The sequence below is a fragment of the Vigna radiata genome, unplaced genomic scaffold (assembly GCF_000741045.1).
Source record: "Vigna radiata var. radiata cultivar VC1973A unplaced genomic scaffold, Vradiata_ver6 scaffold_194, whole genome shotgun sequence".
In the NCBI taxonomy this organism is placed as follows: Eukaryota; Viridiplantae; Streptophyta; class Magnoliopsida; order Fabales; family Fabaceae; genus Vigna; species Vigna radiata.
The window spans coordinates 242,807-260,739 of NW_014542196.1; the positions used below are offsets into that span (position 1 = coordinate 242,807).

Here is a 17,933-nt window from a genome sequence, read left to right on the forward strand (position 1 = left end):
ATAACTACAATTTATAAACATTAACCAAAACCAGATCACTTTTCATTCTTTCACCACCTTTACGTAAATACCACTTCATTTTTCATCACAAAAAACTATGTGTTTCATGTGTTGGAGGGTAGCAATGTAAATGCATAATTGTTTATTAATCTTCTTTCCCAAACGAAAATATCTTCAGAAGCCACTTTTTGAAGGTATCGAATAATTTTTTTATATTATGCATAGTACAAAGAAGACGAGCAAGGAAGCAATTTGAAGCTTGCAGTAATGATATAAAAAGGTTTCCATATATATGAACTTCCCTGTCGTTCTTTATATGCATATTTTTTTACATGTCCCTTTATAGAAAAATGGAAGCATCATTTTCATGTATATTGTTTTATTAATGTGGAAATTTCTTTTTGGTGGTTGGTGTATTGTTTTTACTAAATGAAGCAAGGGATGAGGTTTGAATTTTCCATAACCATGATATATAAAATAATAATTTGTTTCTTAATATGGTGTTGGGATGAATAAGGAAAGATGTTCTGTCTATGTGGTTTCTCTCTTGGCTAAAGATAGGTCAAATCCAACTCATTTTTCTTCAACGTATCTCAATTATGTAATGCCATTCACTTTTTCCTTCTCTTTCTATTATTTATCTGCAGTTTCTGTGCTTTCTCTTTTGGGCTTCTTGCTTTCTTTCTATTCTCCCCCTTATTTTCTCTCTTTCCCTTTCCTTTTCTAGCATCTAACCCTTTACTATTCCTAGCTTCTTCTCTTTGTTACAAAGATTTCCTTTGATTTTGCCAATTTCGTTCAAATCTTCTTCCTTTTCCTAGCTCAACTTTTTCCTTTACTTACTCAGAGAGGCCTGCTTGCGTTGTCTTCCTGGTGAGTATCTAAGCAGCAGAAGAAAAAAAAAAAAAAAACACCTTTTCCTCTTTGGTGCTAGATACTTTGCTGGGAAGAATCTTGAATTTGCTCATTTTTTCTTTTGATAATGTTTGTAGGAATTTTGTTTCTGTCCTAGTTTTTGTTTGACTTAACCTCCATCCTTCAGAATTTTGTTTTTGGTATTTAATGAATCCTTTGACTAATACCACTTCTTATCTCTTGCATTTTTCTATCTGCTACAGCTTTCTGTGTCTTCAAGTCTGACTCGGAGGGTTGATATCTGCTGCAAATCTTTTTATTTCTCCAACATCACAAGGTTCGATTTCTTGGCCTACTCTCTCTTCTTCAAGTCTATGAAAGTAATTTTGTAGTTTGATATCTATTTTGGGGTACTGATGATTGTATGAGCAGAAAGTAGAAGAGATGGTGAGAGGAAAGACTCAAATGAAGCGTATAGAGAACGCCACAAGCCGGCAAGTAACTTTCTCGAAGCGGCGAAATGGGTTGCTGAAGAAGGCTTTTGAGCTATCAGTTCTGTGTGATGCTGAGGTTGCTCTTATCATCTTCTCTCCAAGAGGGAAGCTCTATGAATTTGCTAGCAACAGGTACCACTATTCTCCTCTTTCAACTTTCCCTTTTCTTGTGTCAATGCTTCTGCTTCTGGTAATTTTACCACCCCTCTTGAAACCAAGATCAGTTACTTTAATCTGTGAGCTAGTAAATTTCATGCATACCTATAAGATACATATGCGTGTATATACTGTTATGTAGCTGTCCTAAACACAAATACATAGTGTTGGACACTGCATATAGGTCTGGTTTTATTCGTTATCTGTACTTTTGGGGTGGATTATGGGAGCTAAGCAAAGATATTTTTGTAAAAAACTTGAAAAAATGCATGAACCTACACCCTAGAAAGAAGAGAGGGACTATAGTTTGAAAGAAGAAGAAAAGAGAAATGGTGTGTCCGTGATTGTCTATACTTGACATTAAGAGACAAAACTGATTGTAGTTGGCAATGTTTGACATCTTCAATGAACTTGTTTAGAGCTTAACATAATGAAGCAATGCTTCAAACCTCCTCAACCAAAGGTTGGTGGAATGAATAGAGGAACCTTGTTCCCTCAGTAACGGGCAAAGAATGAGCTTGTACATGTAGGGTAGTGATTTCTGATGTATCATATGTACTGAAAACTGACATTTACAATATTCATGGGATGGAGAGAGAGAGAGAGATAAAGATATTCTTGTGCAGTACTACCACATAACCATGATTTGATTCCTCCTGTAATATCAACTGATCAATAAGTATTTTATTTAGAATTAACAGTAGGGTCGACCCTACTTTTTATCATCGAACAAAGTGAGGAAAAACCTTAATGTGGTGTTCCAAAAATAAAGAAAAGGAAAATGCAACTCTATCTGCAAGAAGCTAGTGTTGCTCCATGAAATAATGTGCAGTGTGGTTTAGTATAACGAGTTCACACATTCTAAGGTGTATATTATTATTCTTGGAAGAAGAATCTATGCATATATAGAAAGTTTTTCTTTTTTGTATGAATCATCGTGCAGGTGCATTCATAACATTAAATACTAACATTATATGAATTATTATAGCCCTCTTATATATGTATTTGTTTATTTCAAACTGCAAATGTTGAACATAAGATCTAGTCTATTTAGTAATCAAGTCCCAATCAACAATCTAAGAGTCATATATAGCCTTAAGTGATGTAAACAAGAAGATTTTCTAGTTGGAATTCAAACTTGGAGCTTCTCTTTGATGGAACACTTGAAAATTGCACAGTTTTAACATTTCCTATAACAAACTAAGTTAAGGGTGAATGCTTAGAAAGCATAATGAAATGCTGCATAAAATAATTGAGTTTCTGCAAACTGACTTAGGAGAAAGAGTTAACAAACAACAGGAAGAGACTTATATATGAACATAAAACTTTGCTATGCTTGTTCCTACAATTTTATTCATGTGGTTTTCTGAAATTTAATTTTTTAGTACTGTTCATTTGTGTCTGTTTTTCCTTTTTTGAGGGGGACAGAGGGGTATAGTGGCAGTGTTTGTCTCCCCTAATCAACCCTTTCTGAAAAGCTAAGGAAATTAAACAAAATGAAAAATTTACTGTAACACAGAATGATGTGAGAAGACATGTATTCAGATGAACTTATCAGTATTTCTTCTGTTCCTTCTTACAGGAACAATGAGAAATATCAATTGAAAACGGAACTTCTTATGCCTAACAAAATTTTACATCTTTTTGCACCAGGGAAAACGATGCATATTCATATATCTTTTGGATCACTATTTTTTTTCCTTAAGTTACTAGTTATCATCACGAACTTTTAAATTATCATTCCAAACAAAAGCTTCTATAAACCTAGCAAATTATGCTATTAATGAGTATATGACTTAAACTCTCTAGATGTTGTATAGCTCAAACTTTTTTGTTGTAGATAATGATACTTAGACAACATTTTTTTGACAACACTTTAACATCATCTACGTATTATTCTGTGATTGGTCCATGGTGGTGTTTATGATGATTATTATTAATTGTGAAGTAATTTTAGATCAATTACAGAATGATACGTAAATGATGTTCAAATGTTGTCAAAAAAATGTTGTTTAAGTATCGTTATCCTTTTGTTGTAGGAGAATGAAAGTAGTTGATTATACTATTTGCCAAGGTAAAATATTTTGCTACATTCATTTGGGACCAAGAAAGAAGATCTCAGTAAGGGTTGATGTCTCAAATACTAAAATCTTTTCTTTAGTTAAAGCTTACATTCACTTCTATGTTTCTATGTTCCTTATAAATTGTTTACAAACATTTGTTTTGCATTTTCTTTACTGTTATACTTACAACCATTTTTCTTTCCTTAAGAAGTTAGTCTTTGAATTTTATATTCTCCTTCTGTCTTCTTTTTGCAGCATTTACAAAACATGTTGAAAGGTTTCAAAATTTGGCAACTGAAATATGGAAAAAGTTATACATAGGCTTATGTGTTATGTTTTTTCTATGCAGTTTGTTCCTTATTTACTCAGTACAGATAAAACAACTTCCTTCTTTACTCAACAAATTGAAATGAGTAAACTATATTAGTAAAAGTAAAATGAACTACAACTTAATTTCTTCAACCTCAAAAGACTAGGGTTTCTTTTATCCCTATAAGAAAATAGGTGTCCTAGAGATTTCTTTCAGTCTTTTATTTTGAAGCATTTAATTTAATAAAATTTATCAACTAAAAGAACATCAACATTTTTCTCTCATGAAAATTATTAAAGGGTTTTTAAAGTACTAAGACTCTAGCACTATATTCAAGTTAAGGAAAATGTTTTATATTTGTATCTAATAAAAAGTTTACTTTATTTTTACTTTGATTCTGATTATAAAAGACAACTGTTAAAGTAAAACACAAAATAAAATATGTTCACAATTTCTTGTATAAATGTTTGACATTCTCTTAAGAAAATTGACAATAATATCTCATAGTTTGGTAGGAAGTAGAGGAAAGGAAGAGATAATTAATTTCGATGGTTTGGTTTAGAGAGGAGATAGAAAATTTCTATTTATTCATTTTACTTATTTCTATTAAACTAAAAAAACTAAACAATAAAGTTTATTTTTTTAGTTTATTGATACTCTACTTTTACTCTTTTTGTTTCTTTTCTTGTAAATATACCTGAGAGAGAAGAAAAAAAAACAGTACTATGAAATCAACCACCGTTACACCGTTATTTAATTAAGTGTAATAGTACCATAACATATTTTTATATTCATTTAACATATAATACAAAGGTAAAATATAATAAAAATGTAAAGTTTTATATTTTTTTATGAAAAAAAAAGTAAAAACTAGAAAAAAGTAATGTCAAATTAATGTTAAAATTTTAGGTATATAAAAATAATATTTTTGTTTAATTAAATGCAATAGTTCAGCTTTAACACTTAAACCCTCGAATACTGTAACTGCATTTCTATTATAGTTTGCAGATGGAATTGTCCTTCACCCTCATAAAAGTGAATATCTTAACATCTTCAATAGAGGTCCTACATAGTAGCAAATAACGTGAATAAGTGTAGATATTATTTTCCATAAAAACTTGCATTATTTAGAAAACTTATATTCATTCACTGATTAAGATTAAGGAATATTTGAAGTAATAAAAAAAATATTAATTTTTAATTAAAAAATAATTAAATTGATTTAATGAAATAAATGGTAAAGATTTCACAAAAGTTAAATTTTATATATCAAATCAATATGAAAAACAATAAATAATATATTTTTAATTCCTATTCTAGTCTTTATACCACAAGCACTAATTAATGTTTTAACCACTAATTTATATTTTAATGATACAAACTCTAATGTCTTATCAATTTTTATTATAGGTTTGTATTAAGTTCAATATTCTGATGTTATAAATGACCATGTTAGATGTTTAATGAATTCGTTATTTTATTATAGTCTAGGTTTCGAATGGTGTTATACTAAGATATATATAAATATGAAATCAATCAATTTATGCAGTTAAGATTGAGAAATAATCTAATAGTAATGGAAAAGAAATATATTAAATAGTAAAAACCAAAAATTGAAAATACATTATGTCCAACTCATGTGAATAAGGAAGTTAATTATTTCTATTCGACGTGAACATTAGAAAAAGATTAATGGTGAATGCCTCCAGCCTAAAAAATATCCTTTCTCCTATATATCTTAAAGTTAGTTTCTTATACTCCAAGACTCCAAGATGTGTTTTCTAATTTTATCAAACCTCCTATTTATAGGATCTATAAACAAGTTTGTTTGAATTGAACTGGACTTGAAATTTATATTTGATTTTTTTAATTGAAATAACTAAATATGTTGACAATTGATTTTGTTGAAATAGTTTTCATTTTTCAGTAATTTCTAGTTATTTGTACAATATTTTCATAAATAAGAACTAAATATCTCTATTTCTTAATTTATTAAATAGAAACCTTAATTCTCTAATAATAAAAAAAACAATAAAAGATAAAAATAAAAATAATGATAATATCAATTAACAAAATACCTTAAATTTAAACATTTTCATCTCATGGTAAAACATAATTATAAATTTAAGAAAAACTGAAGTCAACCTATCAAATAACTTCTAGTTCCTGATTATACAATAAAAGAAAATTCTACTTGTAGTTTCAAAACTCGGGATAAAATGACATGATTTTTATTTTATTGTTTCAATATTCAAAACAGTATAAGAGATTATAATATGTTAGAAAATAAATCTTATCCCGAGATTATTGAGAGAATATATTGTTATTATTATAGGTGATTTGGAGTAATAATGTTACATTATTATAGAATAATTACAATAATAATGTTACATTATTATAGAATATTTATATGGATAAAATAGCATAATTATAGATTCTTTATCTTGTATATATTTCTCATATTTTATTAAGACAATTTTTTCCCTATTTTCTTTCTTTACATGGTATCAGAGCAGGTTTTCTGATCCTTTTCTACTTTGTCTTTGTTGCTGTTGGTGGCCGTCGCCACCGACGGTCCCCTTTCAACATGTGCTTTTATACTTCAATGGGCAATCTCTTGTTTTTGTCTCGCATATGTTCGGTGTTGCCATCCGGCCACCTTCTCCGACCACTGTCGCTGGCCACCGTCGTCGACCACTTTCACGGCCATCGTCTCCGCCACTTGTGCCACCAATGCACCAACACCTAGTCTTACCTCTATTACTTCTGCTATCTTCTTCTCAATTCTGAAGGCCTCCCTTATGTTCAGGGCAGTTAAGTCCCTTGAAGTTTTGTTGCTACTTAGGGCAGTGAAGTCCCTGAAGGTTTGTTATTGTTTGCCTCTGCAGGACAGTCGTTTCCTGAAGGCCTCCCATATTTTCAGGACAATTAAGTCCCTTGAAGGTTTGTTACTGTTTAGGGTGATTAAGTCCCTACAGGTTTTTGGCTGTTAGCCTTTTAATTCCAACCGCTGCAGGGTAGTGTAGTCCCTGCAAGTCTGTTGTTGTTTGCCTCTGGAGGACAGATGTTTCCGGAAGGCTTGTTGCTGTTTAGGGCAGTTAAGTCCCTTGAAGTTTTGTTACTATTTAGGGTGATTAAGTCCCTACAGGTTTGTGGCTATTAGCCTTTTAATTCCAGCCGCTGCAGGATAGTGTAATCCCTGCAAGTCTGTTGCTGTTTTCCAATGCAGTTTGTTGTTGCAGGCCCTTCATTTGTTCTTGCAATTTGTTGTTCATCAATAGTGGTGAACAGCGAAAATGACGGTGCGTCGATGACACTCTTGAAGACAAATTACATATTTCAAATTGAGTTTATGTATTCCAAGCTTTGTCCATACAATCTGTATGCTCCAACTTGAAGGGGAGTGTTAGAAAATAAATCTTATCCCGAGAGATTATTGAGAGAATATATTGTTATTATTATAAGTGATTTGGAGTAATAATGTTACATTATTATAGAATAATTACAATAATAATGTTACATTATTATAGAATATTTATAGAGATAAAATAGCAGAATTATAGGTTCTTTCTCTTGTATATATTTCTCATATTTTATTCAAAATTAATAAGACAATTTTTCCCCTATTTTCTTTCTTTACATAATCAGACTATTAAATTTAAAATATCAATAATCACTTACACTTAACATGTTATAAAAACCTTAGTTTTCTAAAAAATAATAATAAAAATAAAAATAAAAAAATAAAAATAATAATAATGCTAATTATCACAAACTAAAAGCTTCTATCACGGTATGAAAACCAACACATTATTGTCCTGGTATATAGGGTTGAAAAAAAGGTTTCCTCTTAATGGTTGTAGTTGAAAAACTATTGATTCGGACACCCTTTCTGCAATAGTTTTATAGTCGTATAGCTTGTTTGAGTCTTATTATAGGTTGTTTTCATGTAGTTTATTAGCTGGGTTTTTTTTTTTTTTTTTTTATCTCTATATATTTATTTCTATTGGAGTTCCCTTAGTGTAGTGAATTCAGTGACTAGGTTTCTTCTTTTGCTGATAAAAAGTAGAAAGTGCTTTTCTAAATGTACTTAAAGGTTTGCCGTTGGTTGAAAGAAAGATAAATCATCAAAATAAAGAAGAAATAATAAGATGAGGGAAGATAAATAAATAAGAAATAAATCTTTGTTTAATTGTTTGGTAGATTAGAAATAAGTGAAAAATAGAAAGATTAAAAATAATAAAGGGTGTTCTACCATTTTCTTCTCCTCTCTCTCTCTCTCTCTCTCTCTCTCTCTTTTAAACCAGATAATTTAATTGTGAAAATGAAAGATAAATCATGGATCTAAAGTTTCTAAAACTTGTAATATTAGTAGTTAATATATATTGTGTATATTTTTGTCACATCTTATTTGGTGTAATGATAACTATTTATAGTACTAATTATATGTTTTAAATTCCCTATTTAAAAGGTTTTATATGACAAAGAATTCCTCTAGATTGCCACTTGATTTAGTTCATTTAGTCTAATACAAACCTAAAAGCATAACCAACTTAATTTATATATAGTTCATCAATATATATGGCTATCTATGCTAGTGATTTACATTGGAACAAGCAAAACTAAGTTGAATTTTAATACTAAAATAACTTATAACAGCATAGTTCATGGCTTTCTGTGTTAGAATTTGTTGCACATTTCAAGAAACTATAAGAGTAATGAAGGAAAGGAGAGAAAAACTTCAACTAAAATAAGTACAATAAAACAATGATACACTTAATGAAGCACCATAAATACACTTTTAAAAGCTGTGTAACTTATAAAGATTTTACTAGCAAAAGTATTTTACTTTATTGAAGATTTGAATAAACATTTGACAAAACTAATGTTAGATGACATATTTCTAAACTTATAAGTAGATGTATTCTGTAAATCATTTTTATTAGAAGAATTTAATTTATTTTACAGAACATGTCTATGAAGTTTCAAATAGACATGTCCTACAACTTAAACCTTGGCTAAGTTTTGGTTTGTGATAACACTATAATAGCTTCTATGAAGTACTTTTCAACAATCCTTGATCAGTCTAGGGTTTTGCCTATCATGAAGAATTGTCACAAGACACTCCAGAAAGAAACCTTGTATGTGTTTGGTCGGATGAATGAGGATAGAGAAAAATAAATAAATTGAAAATAAGTAAAAAAGAAAAAGAAGAAAACTTTTGAATTATGTTCTAGAAATCAATCTTTCTTTTCATTTGGCAATCATAGTTTCCCTTTAAAAAAGGGAGGATTTTGGTTTCTTTTCATTCACCCTATCATTACATTAATTCATTTGAATGCATAAAGACTAATAAAAATGTAATTGTTTGTGTTGTTGTTCTTATTTACTTGTATATTCCTTTTAATTGCCTTTGTTTATGTAAAAGTAGGTATGTAAAAAGGTTGGAGATTCTAAATACTCCATATCTATTAATTATTATTGATTAAAAAAATATATACTTTTGTAAACATTTTACTCTCAAGTTGAATTTAACTTTGAAAAATGATAATTTGACAAGAAACAAACTTAACTTCATATGAGCTAAATCTTGAAAGGTTAAATTTAATCATTATTATTGTCAGAAGTGAGTTTTAGGCCTAACTCAACCCCACAAAACCGGCTTGTAAGGTGAGGTTTGCACATGCCTTATCTCTAGTCGATGTGGGACTTCCAACAATTATTATGAACAAGAAACTAAATAATACTCATCATCCACACAAAGCAATAATAGAATCATAAAAGAATATTAAGCAAAACTCATTCTTATCATAGTTGTCAGTTTTCTCTTTGGGAATTAGTACTCCAACTTTTATAAAAAGAAAGAAAAAAAAATGAGACATTAGAATATGATTTTCCCTAACCTTCACCTAAGGGCCCTTAAACGTTCATTAATATTCAAATTAAAAGAATTAAATTGAAGATTAGATTAAATGTGATTGAAGTTTAAATACATAAACTTTCTCTCGACTAGAAACCTAAATTCCTTAAAAATCCGAAATTAGAAAAACTATTAAGCTTGAGAATGAGGTTTTATCTTGAATCCTTGCTCCAATTTATCAATTTCCTTTAGAGATTTATCACGTCTCTCATGAATAGTCAAAAAAATCATAGGAACATTGGCATTAATTAATAATTAACATCGACATTTACTCATTCCTTAACTACAAAATTAGTTACACATAGAATGTGAACAAAGGTTCCATTATAAATGATGAACTTTGCAACATCATTTCTATAAAACTTAAGTTTCATTCTAGACAGAAATTTCAATTCTGATCTCACTTGCAGAACATGAGTTATGAGCTTAGTTACTAAATATTTATTTATCTGTTTCCTAACAAAAATTTGACTTTTTATCCGCTTGTGTCTCGTAACTTATTTATAATAACAACAAACTAATTAAAGATAAATGATAAAAATAATATATTTATTTATTATATCTAATAATTTAATATATTTAAGATAGTAAAATAGTCATTCACTAGGAGCTACCGAAACATGATTTTTGTAATTTGGGAGATTGAAAAAATTGTGATAGGGTTAAAAAAAGTATGTTCCCTTTCTCATTTTTATGATTAGGGTTTCTGGCTTTCAATAGGAAGGTATTTTGAGAAGCTTTCATTATTCTTTGGTTGAATTATGCAATTAATCCTTGGTTTAACTTTTAAAAATCTTCATCACTGATGGATTTGTACTTCTTTTTTCTGCTTTTATATATCCTTATATGTAGCACATGATTGTTAAATTATGGACAATGATTCTTCAGTATATCTTATAATTAACTTACAGTCATTAATAACTAGCATTAAAAGTTTATGTAGGCAGAGGAACACATGTAGTTCCTTTCTAACATTGTTTGATCCGTAGTTTATGCTTTCAGTAGCTTTCAAACAAAACACTTATAGTTTAACCAAAGAAGAGATGAGAACAAGAGAAATTCACCCCATTAATATACACTTATATTTATTTGAGAATATGAAATTATTATTCAAAACTAAATATATTCTAAGTTGTTATTAATCTTACATTTTATTAGAAATTTAAGTATAAGTTAAAATCTCACTTTAGATAGAGATGAAAAAGTTGATCATCATCCTATAAGATACAAATTTATTGTCTTAAAGTTTTGGCTTGAAAATAATATCAGTTTTTATGTGAATAAAAATGTCAAAGGAAGCTAATTTAGAGGTTGGTTCACCACCGGATGAGTATAATTAAAGTACTCACCTATTTAATCAAATATTATTATAAAAATAGATAGTAGTTGGAAAACAAATAAATAAATTAAACATTCAAACTATTAAAATATTATTGAATTACATTTTAATCTTTAAGAAAATCAATTTCTCAATCTACGTAATTATAAATATTAAATAATTATTATAAAAAACTTCTAAAAAATGATAAAAAATAATACATATTAATAGGTTATCAGTCAATTCATCTTTAACTTAATTCGAACTAGTTTAATCAATTAATTAAGTGAGTTTGATTCACATTTAAAAAAATAAGTCACATAAATCTATTGTTTTAAAGTTTTTTCTTGAAGATATTGTCAAATATCTTATATGAAATGGACTCAAATTTCATTGTTTTTTAATCTCTTTACAGAATCTTCTCCCATCGCCTATAGGAAGATGATTACACTGTGAAAGAAGTATTAAACAAATGTTTTATAACAAAGTCAAGTTATATCAACGTGAGCTCATGAATGTATGAAGTAAAAAAACATAATATATTTTTTAATTAGGAATAACTAATTATGAAATAAAAGAATAAGACATCATATATACTTCAACTCGTGCACAAAAGTATAAAAAAAAAAATACAAATATACATAGAAGACAATTTGGATCTTAACTAACATTACAAAAGCAACACTCTATCTGCATAACAAATCATGTATAGTATTAAAATTTATAATCTCTTCAAACCTAAATCATTAAAAAATACTATTCAAATTATTTATTGTTCCCCTGAAATCTATATACACAATAAAGATAAAAATATAGAGAACACCAAACATAAAAAATAAAAATTATAGTAACCATTTTGAGTTACTCTTGTAAAAAAACCCACTTTCTTTTTTTTTCCTCAACGTAAATTAAATTGTTTTTACCTCACTACAATAATTGAAATCCTACCTAGATTAACATCAAACTAATATTAAATATTTATTTTCCTAGATGGTATTAATTGACACCAACAATTTAAACACACACATATGGTTGTATAAAAGTTTAAAGAGAAATTTAGAATCTTCAAATTTAGAAGTTTAAAATCTTTAGAAGTTGCTAACATGTCTTAGAGTAAGATATAGGAGAAGTTGAATTAAGAATACAGAACTTCAAATTTAGGTTGTAATTTAACTAAGATTACAAAAGATTTTTTCTTTTTTTTTTAAAGGTCATTTGAATTTTAAGATAATTTATAATAATATAGCAATTTAAAAACAAAATTATTAAAAGGATTTTATAATATTAAATTATAGAATTTGAAAGGATTTTATGAATTTCCTAACAATTAAAGAATTTTAAGTATTTATAATATATATATATATATATATATATATATATATATATATATATATATATATATATATATATATATATATATATATATATATACACACACACACACATATTCCTTTTTCCAGTAAATGTATTTCTATCTATTATTCTATCATGTAAAATTCCGTAAAATGATTAAGTCACAATTAGTGTTAATAGGTACAAACAAAGTTCGATTGTAGATTTATAGGTCATTAATGAAAACAATAAATTGTTTTGACGTATATATAAAATGTTAAATTTCTAATAAAAAATTAAGCATTCATTGTCTCCAAAAAGTAAACTGAGTTTTAAGTAAGAAATTACAAAATGACTATCACCATCAATAAGAATTAATGCAAATAAATGATACGGTTTGAATTTAGTAATAGTAAACTGAATTTACTGAATAAGAAATTATGAAATAACTAACAAAATTAGTAAACATGAATACAAATAAATGATAAGGTTTGAATTTAAAAGTGTAAAACCAATACAAAATATTAGAACTAATTGATTTTAGTTTATTCTATTCTTATATTGTATTTAAAGTTATAATCTAAATTAATCGATAATTTGGAGTAGAAAGATTTGTATACTGATTTAATAGGAAATTTATTACTTTGACAAAATAATAGAAATGGTTAAAGTATTTATTTTTAACAACTTTTTAATGTATAAATCCATAATGATATTTACAACTCTTGATTGTTCAAAGAATGAAAAATAATTTGGTTTGTTTTTTATTTTATAACTTTTTAGAAAACATTTATGGATACTCGTTGTAAAATTTGGTTATAGAAAAAGAAATTTGCAGTAGTTTTTAAATAGATATCATAATACCATTCACAAGAATTATTAATTTTTTGGAAGAATCAATTTTAAACCTTATACCCCTAACTTTTTTAATTAACTTTTATTGAAAGGCCTTTTTAATAGAAAGAGCTACGATTTATGGTGTCAAAATATGCTTGAAAATAGGACAAAAGAATTATATTATTATCATATCTAAGATTGAGAAAAAGTCTCAATAAATTTAGAAAAATCTCATATTTAGGTGAGATAGTCTCACAAATAATCTACTATAAAACTTGTATGATTTTAAATATCAAATAATTTATTTAATCTTTTAAAATCTAATTTGAATTGCAATGTATTTTGTTAATTTAAAAAATAAATCCTCAGAGTCGTGTGAAATATTATATTTTTTTATTGTTTAAAAATCTTGATTGAATGTGAATACAATATTTTTTTTCTATAAAAAAATCTTTTAAAAGTCTCAGGAGAATGCCCTTAATATAAAATTATAGATAACATATATAGAGAACTATTATAAATGGTGGATTGAACTTTTTAAATAATAGAAAAGCTCACTTGAAGTATGATATCAATGAAAGTTAATGATTTTGTCACTTTTCTGTCTGATCTTTATTTGTTTCAAGTATTTATATAGCATTGAAATCATAAGTACTAGAAAATTTTACTCTTTTAATTTTCTTAGCTTGTTTTGAAACAGAACATAGCCTTGGAAGATATTGATTATGTGTTTGTCATGATACAGCATGCAGCAGTCAATAGAACGTTACCGCAGACATACCAAAAGTGAAACCTCAACTACATTCAGATCACTTGAACAAAACATGCAGGTTAATTAACAACTTCCTTATCTGCTATTTACATTCTTTCTTATACGATTTTTCTCATCATTAATTGTCTATGCTTTTACTTTTATCGGTTTTTTACTTTAAGTCTAACTCAATCCTACAAAATCAGTGTAGAAAATGATGTTTGTATTCTACTTATATATTATAAATTAGTTTTATCTCTAGTTGATGTAGGATTTCCAACAATAACTCTAACATAGAACTATCATGGATTTCCTTAAAATAACCATCAATTTGAATCCATCAATCTCAAAACATTCATGAGGTCTTAACCATGTTGTTCAAAAGACAGTGTCCAACCATCAAAGTTTTCTTCAGGTCTTGTTCACTTGAGTGGATTTGGAGGAGAGTAACTGAGAGGATTTGATGATATATTTTTTTGTTGTTTATTTGAATAGATTTTGAGGTAAGTGAGAGTGAATTTGGAAGCAAATTTCCTTAATCTGTCATATAAATTAAGTCTTACATTAATTCTCACAAATTTTACTTCCAAATCTGCTCTCACTTATCTCCAAATCTATTCAAATAAACAAAAAAAAATTATCTTCAAATCTTCTCAAATGCTCTCAATTACTCTCTCTAAAATCCACTCAAATAAACAAGGTCTCAAAAATCAACCAATAAAACGTATGACTCAAAACAATAGTATATAAAAGCTATAGAACTACAAGTTGAATGAAAAAGTGATATTAATTAAGATAATTACCGATAGCCCACATAATAATATTTCATATCTTAATTAAGAACTTTGTTCCTCCAACAAAAGAAATAATAATGAAAATGGTCATTAAAAAGTGTAAGTTATGCACTTTCAACTTTGGAGAACCCTATTCAGCTAACCATTAGAAAGAAGAAATGGTAAGGTTAATTATAAGAACCCATCAGAAAAATCTACCAAACATTCTTCTCATTATCATTTTCTTACACAGCCACAACTAAAAATCTCCACTTTTGTACTCATGAAGACACATAACGAAGGAGAAAATGCAAAAAAGTGAGGAGATTTTGCAACAGAGGGAAGAGAAAATGAGGGTTATGGTTATAATAGTAACACAAACCATTCAGCAAATTTGTTAGTTATATCTTGATGCAATTATTTCTAAATTCATTTCACATATATTCATGAGATATAATGTTGGAATTTCTACATCGATTAGAGATAAGACCAATTTATAATATATAAGTGAAGTGCAAACCTCAACTTACAAGCCGGTTTTGTAGAATTAAGTTAGTCGCCCCGGTTTTGTAGGTTCTTCGTGTAAATATATATGTATGTATATACTTTGCAGAGGTTAATTCTACTTGATTACTGTATTTGCTTATCATAACACTCTTTCAACTTAAAGTGCTGAGATTTGAATAACTTGGCAGGATCTGAAGCAAGAAGCAGCAAACATGATGAAGAAGATTGAACTTCTTGAAGCTGCAAAACGGTGAAGATTTAAAAATTCTATTCACGTTGACAAATTGTTTACTTTCACTCACTCACAGTGGAAGAACATGATGCATTTGTGATTTCATTCCTTCAGGAAATTCTTGGGAGAAGGTTTGGGGTCTTGCTCCGTTGAGGAATTGCTACGGATAGAACAACAGTTGGAGAAGAGTATAAGTAACGTTCGAGCAAGAAAGGTTAGCATGATTAACAAGCATGTATCATTTTTACTATTAAAATTTCTTTAAAAGTTATAATAGATATTTAAAAATCTCTACTTTCGTTCTTCAGCTCCAGCTTTTCAGGGAACAAATTGAGCAGCTGAAAGAAAAGGTAACATGTCTGCATTTCTTCAAAATGGTTTCAAGTTATAGCCTGTTTTGTATCACTGCATTTGTAATTACAGCTTTGTGAAGTGAAAAAATGGATTTTTCTGTGGTTGAGAAAGATTAAAAGTACTTTTTATTTCAATTTATGGCTTCAAACGTGTGATTTTGTGTTGAAATCTGTATAGTTAAACCAAAAATGCACTTAGAAGCATATTTGTGACCAATTATGAAGCTGAAGGTTTGTCTTAGAAACATCACTATTCTGTATTATTCAGAAAGCTTGAAAAAATACCCTGTAAGAATTACATCAAAGAGATTCTGACTAAAGTGTTTGTAATTTTATTCAGGAAAAAGCCCTAGTAGATGAAAATGCCAAGCTCGCTGAAAATGTAAGGCTAGCTGAGAAGGTAAAGTCACTGCAAAATTTGGAAGAATAGGTTTAATTTAAGAATTTTTTTTTCTATTCTTAAAATGGTAACAAAAATAGAATAACATGATTATTTTTGTGATTATCAATGAAAATATAAAATATTTTCCCAAATGAACTTAAAGTTTTTGAGGTGAAATTAATACATGAAACAATCCCCATAGTTTGGATATCTTGTTGGATATGCGAAAGTATCATAAAACAGAAATTTTGTGCAGCATGGCATGCATCTAGAGCTAGCAACAAAGGATCAGAATGAAAATCAACCACAAAACTGTGCAGAAAGTAGCCCAAGTTCAGATGTGGTGACTGAATTGTTCATTGGACTTCCAGATACAAGAACAAAAGGGCTCTCTCATCAGGTCTAGTAGAAGATTGTTTAATCTCTGGCTGTGCAAAATTGAAATAAGGGTAAGGTCTAATTATATCCTCAATGTATATGTATCCTAGATGCTCTTGAAAAGAGAATAATAGAATAATTCTAAATCTTCTTACAATATCTTTCTGATAATCCTTCTAATTATCAATCACATGAAGAAAGTATTAATATTTTTGGTGTTTCAAAAGTGCTAAATGTTTTTGCATTTCTATTTGATACTTTCTTTATGAAGAATGAAGAAAAATATTGGAAGGATGTTGTAGGATGATATATTATTTTAAGTGATAGTGGTAACTTGTTGTGGGAGTGATTTCTATGGGCTAAATGACCCTTTGTATTCATACTTATATATTTTGAACTCACCAGTTGTAAGGTTGTTAAATGCATGACTTTCCTTCATCAATTAGTCTTCTTATATGGTATAATGATGAAGAACAAAATAAAATTTTCTGCACATATTAGAATTGTAGTTTGAGGGTTTTGGTTAGCTAATGCCATTTGAAATTATTCTACTGATAAAATTATGAGATTTGACCTTGACCTTGAGGTTAAAGCCCCTTTTGTCCACTGAAGCTCAAGCTCCAATTTCGAAGAAATCTTATGACTCCATCCAAAAGTACTTAGAGGGATACCTACAAATCTATTATTAAGATCCTCATACCAACAACATTTTGTTGGTAATTCAAATGAATCTTTGTTAAGAAATTCTGGATCTTGTATCATCGGGTTAACATTTTTATAACAATGATATTAGAACCTTGCCATTGAATTAACTCTTTATTCATTTGAATGGATTTTGGAAAGTAATTGAATGGATTTGAGAGGCTTTGAAGGTAAATTTTTTGTTGTTTATTTGAAGGGATTTGGAGACAAGTGAGAGTAGATTTGGAAGTAAAGTAGATTTGGAAGTAAAATTTGTTTTACTTCCAAATTCACTCTCACTTACATTCAAATCTATTTAAATAAACAATAAAAAATTTACTTTCAAATCCTTTTAAATCCATCCAATCACTCTTCCCCAAATCCATTCAAGTGCAGTTGAATTAAACTTAAAAACTACTTTTATACTATTAATTACCTTTTTTTTTTCTACATCTACCAAAAAGGAATTTCACTTGAATACATCCTTGTTACATGTTTTTGGACAACATTTCAGATTTACAAGTTTGCTCACTTGGAGTAGTGACCCCTTCTCTCTTGATTAGTTTAGAAGTATATTTTCTCTCTAGTCTC

At 28.2% G+C, this 17,933-nt stretch overlaps 1 protein-coding gene across 1 annotated transcript; it reads left to right on the top strand.

Moving 5' to 3' along the window:
- The first annotated feature begins 310 nt into the window (after positions 1 to 310).
- On the top strand, positions 311 to 17,102 carry LOC106779374 (MADS-box protein SOC1). Its single transcript, XM_014667466.2, has 9 exons — positions 311 to 873; positions 1,119 to 1,192; positions 1,288 to 1,481; positions 14,031 to 14,115; positions 15,505 to 15,566; positions 15,663 to 15,762; positions 15,857 to 15,898; positions 16,242 to 16,301; positions 16,540 to 17,102. Exons 3-9 carry the CDS (start codon positions 1,300 to 1,302, stop codon positions 16,687 to 16,689), a joined length of 681 nt encoding a protein of 226 aa, XP_014522952.1. The 5' UTR covers positions 311 to 873; positions 1,119 to 1,192; positions 1,288 to 1,299; the 3' UTR covers positions 16,690 to 17,102.
- The last annotated feature ends 831 nt before the right edge of the window (positions 17,103 to 17,933 follow it).

What these genes read in the sequence shown, in the direction of transcription:
- LOC106779374 (XM_014667466.2), top strand. Translation starts at nt 1,300, where the DNA reads ATGGTGAGAGGAAAGACTCAAATGAAGCGTATAGAGAACGCCACAAGC. An exon ending in CTTCTTGAAGCTGCAAAACG is followed by an intron (nt 15,567 to 15,662) that starts GTGAAGATTTAA and finishes TCATTCCTTCAG; the next exon opens with GAAATTCTTGGGAGAAGGTT. An exon ending in TTGAGCAGCTGAAAGAAAAG is followed by an intron (nt 15,899 to 16,241) that starts GTAACATGTCTG and finishes AATTTTATTCAG; the next exon opens with GAAAAAGCCCTAGTAGATGA.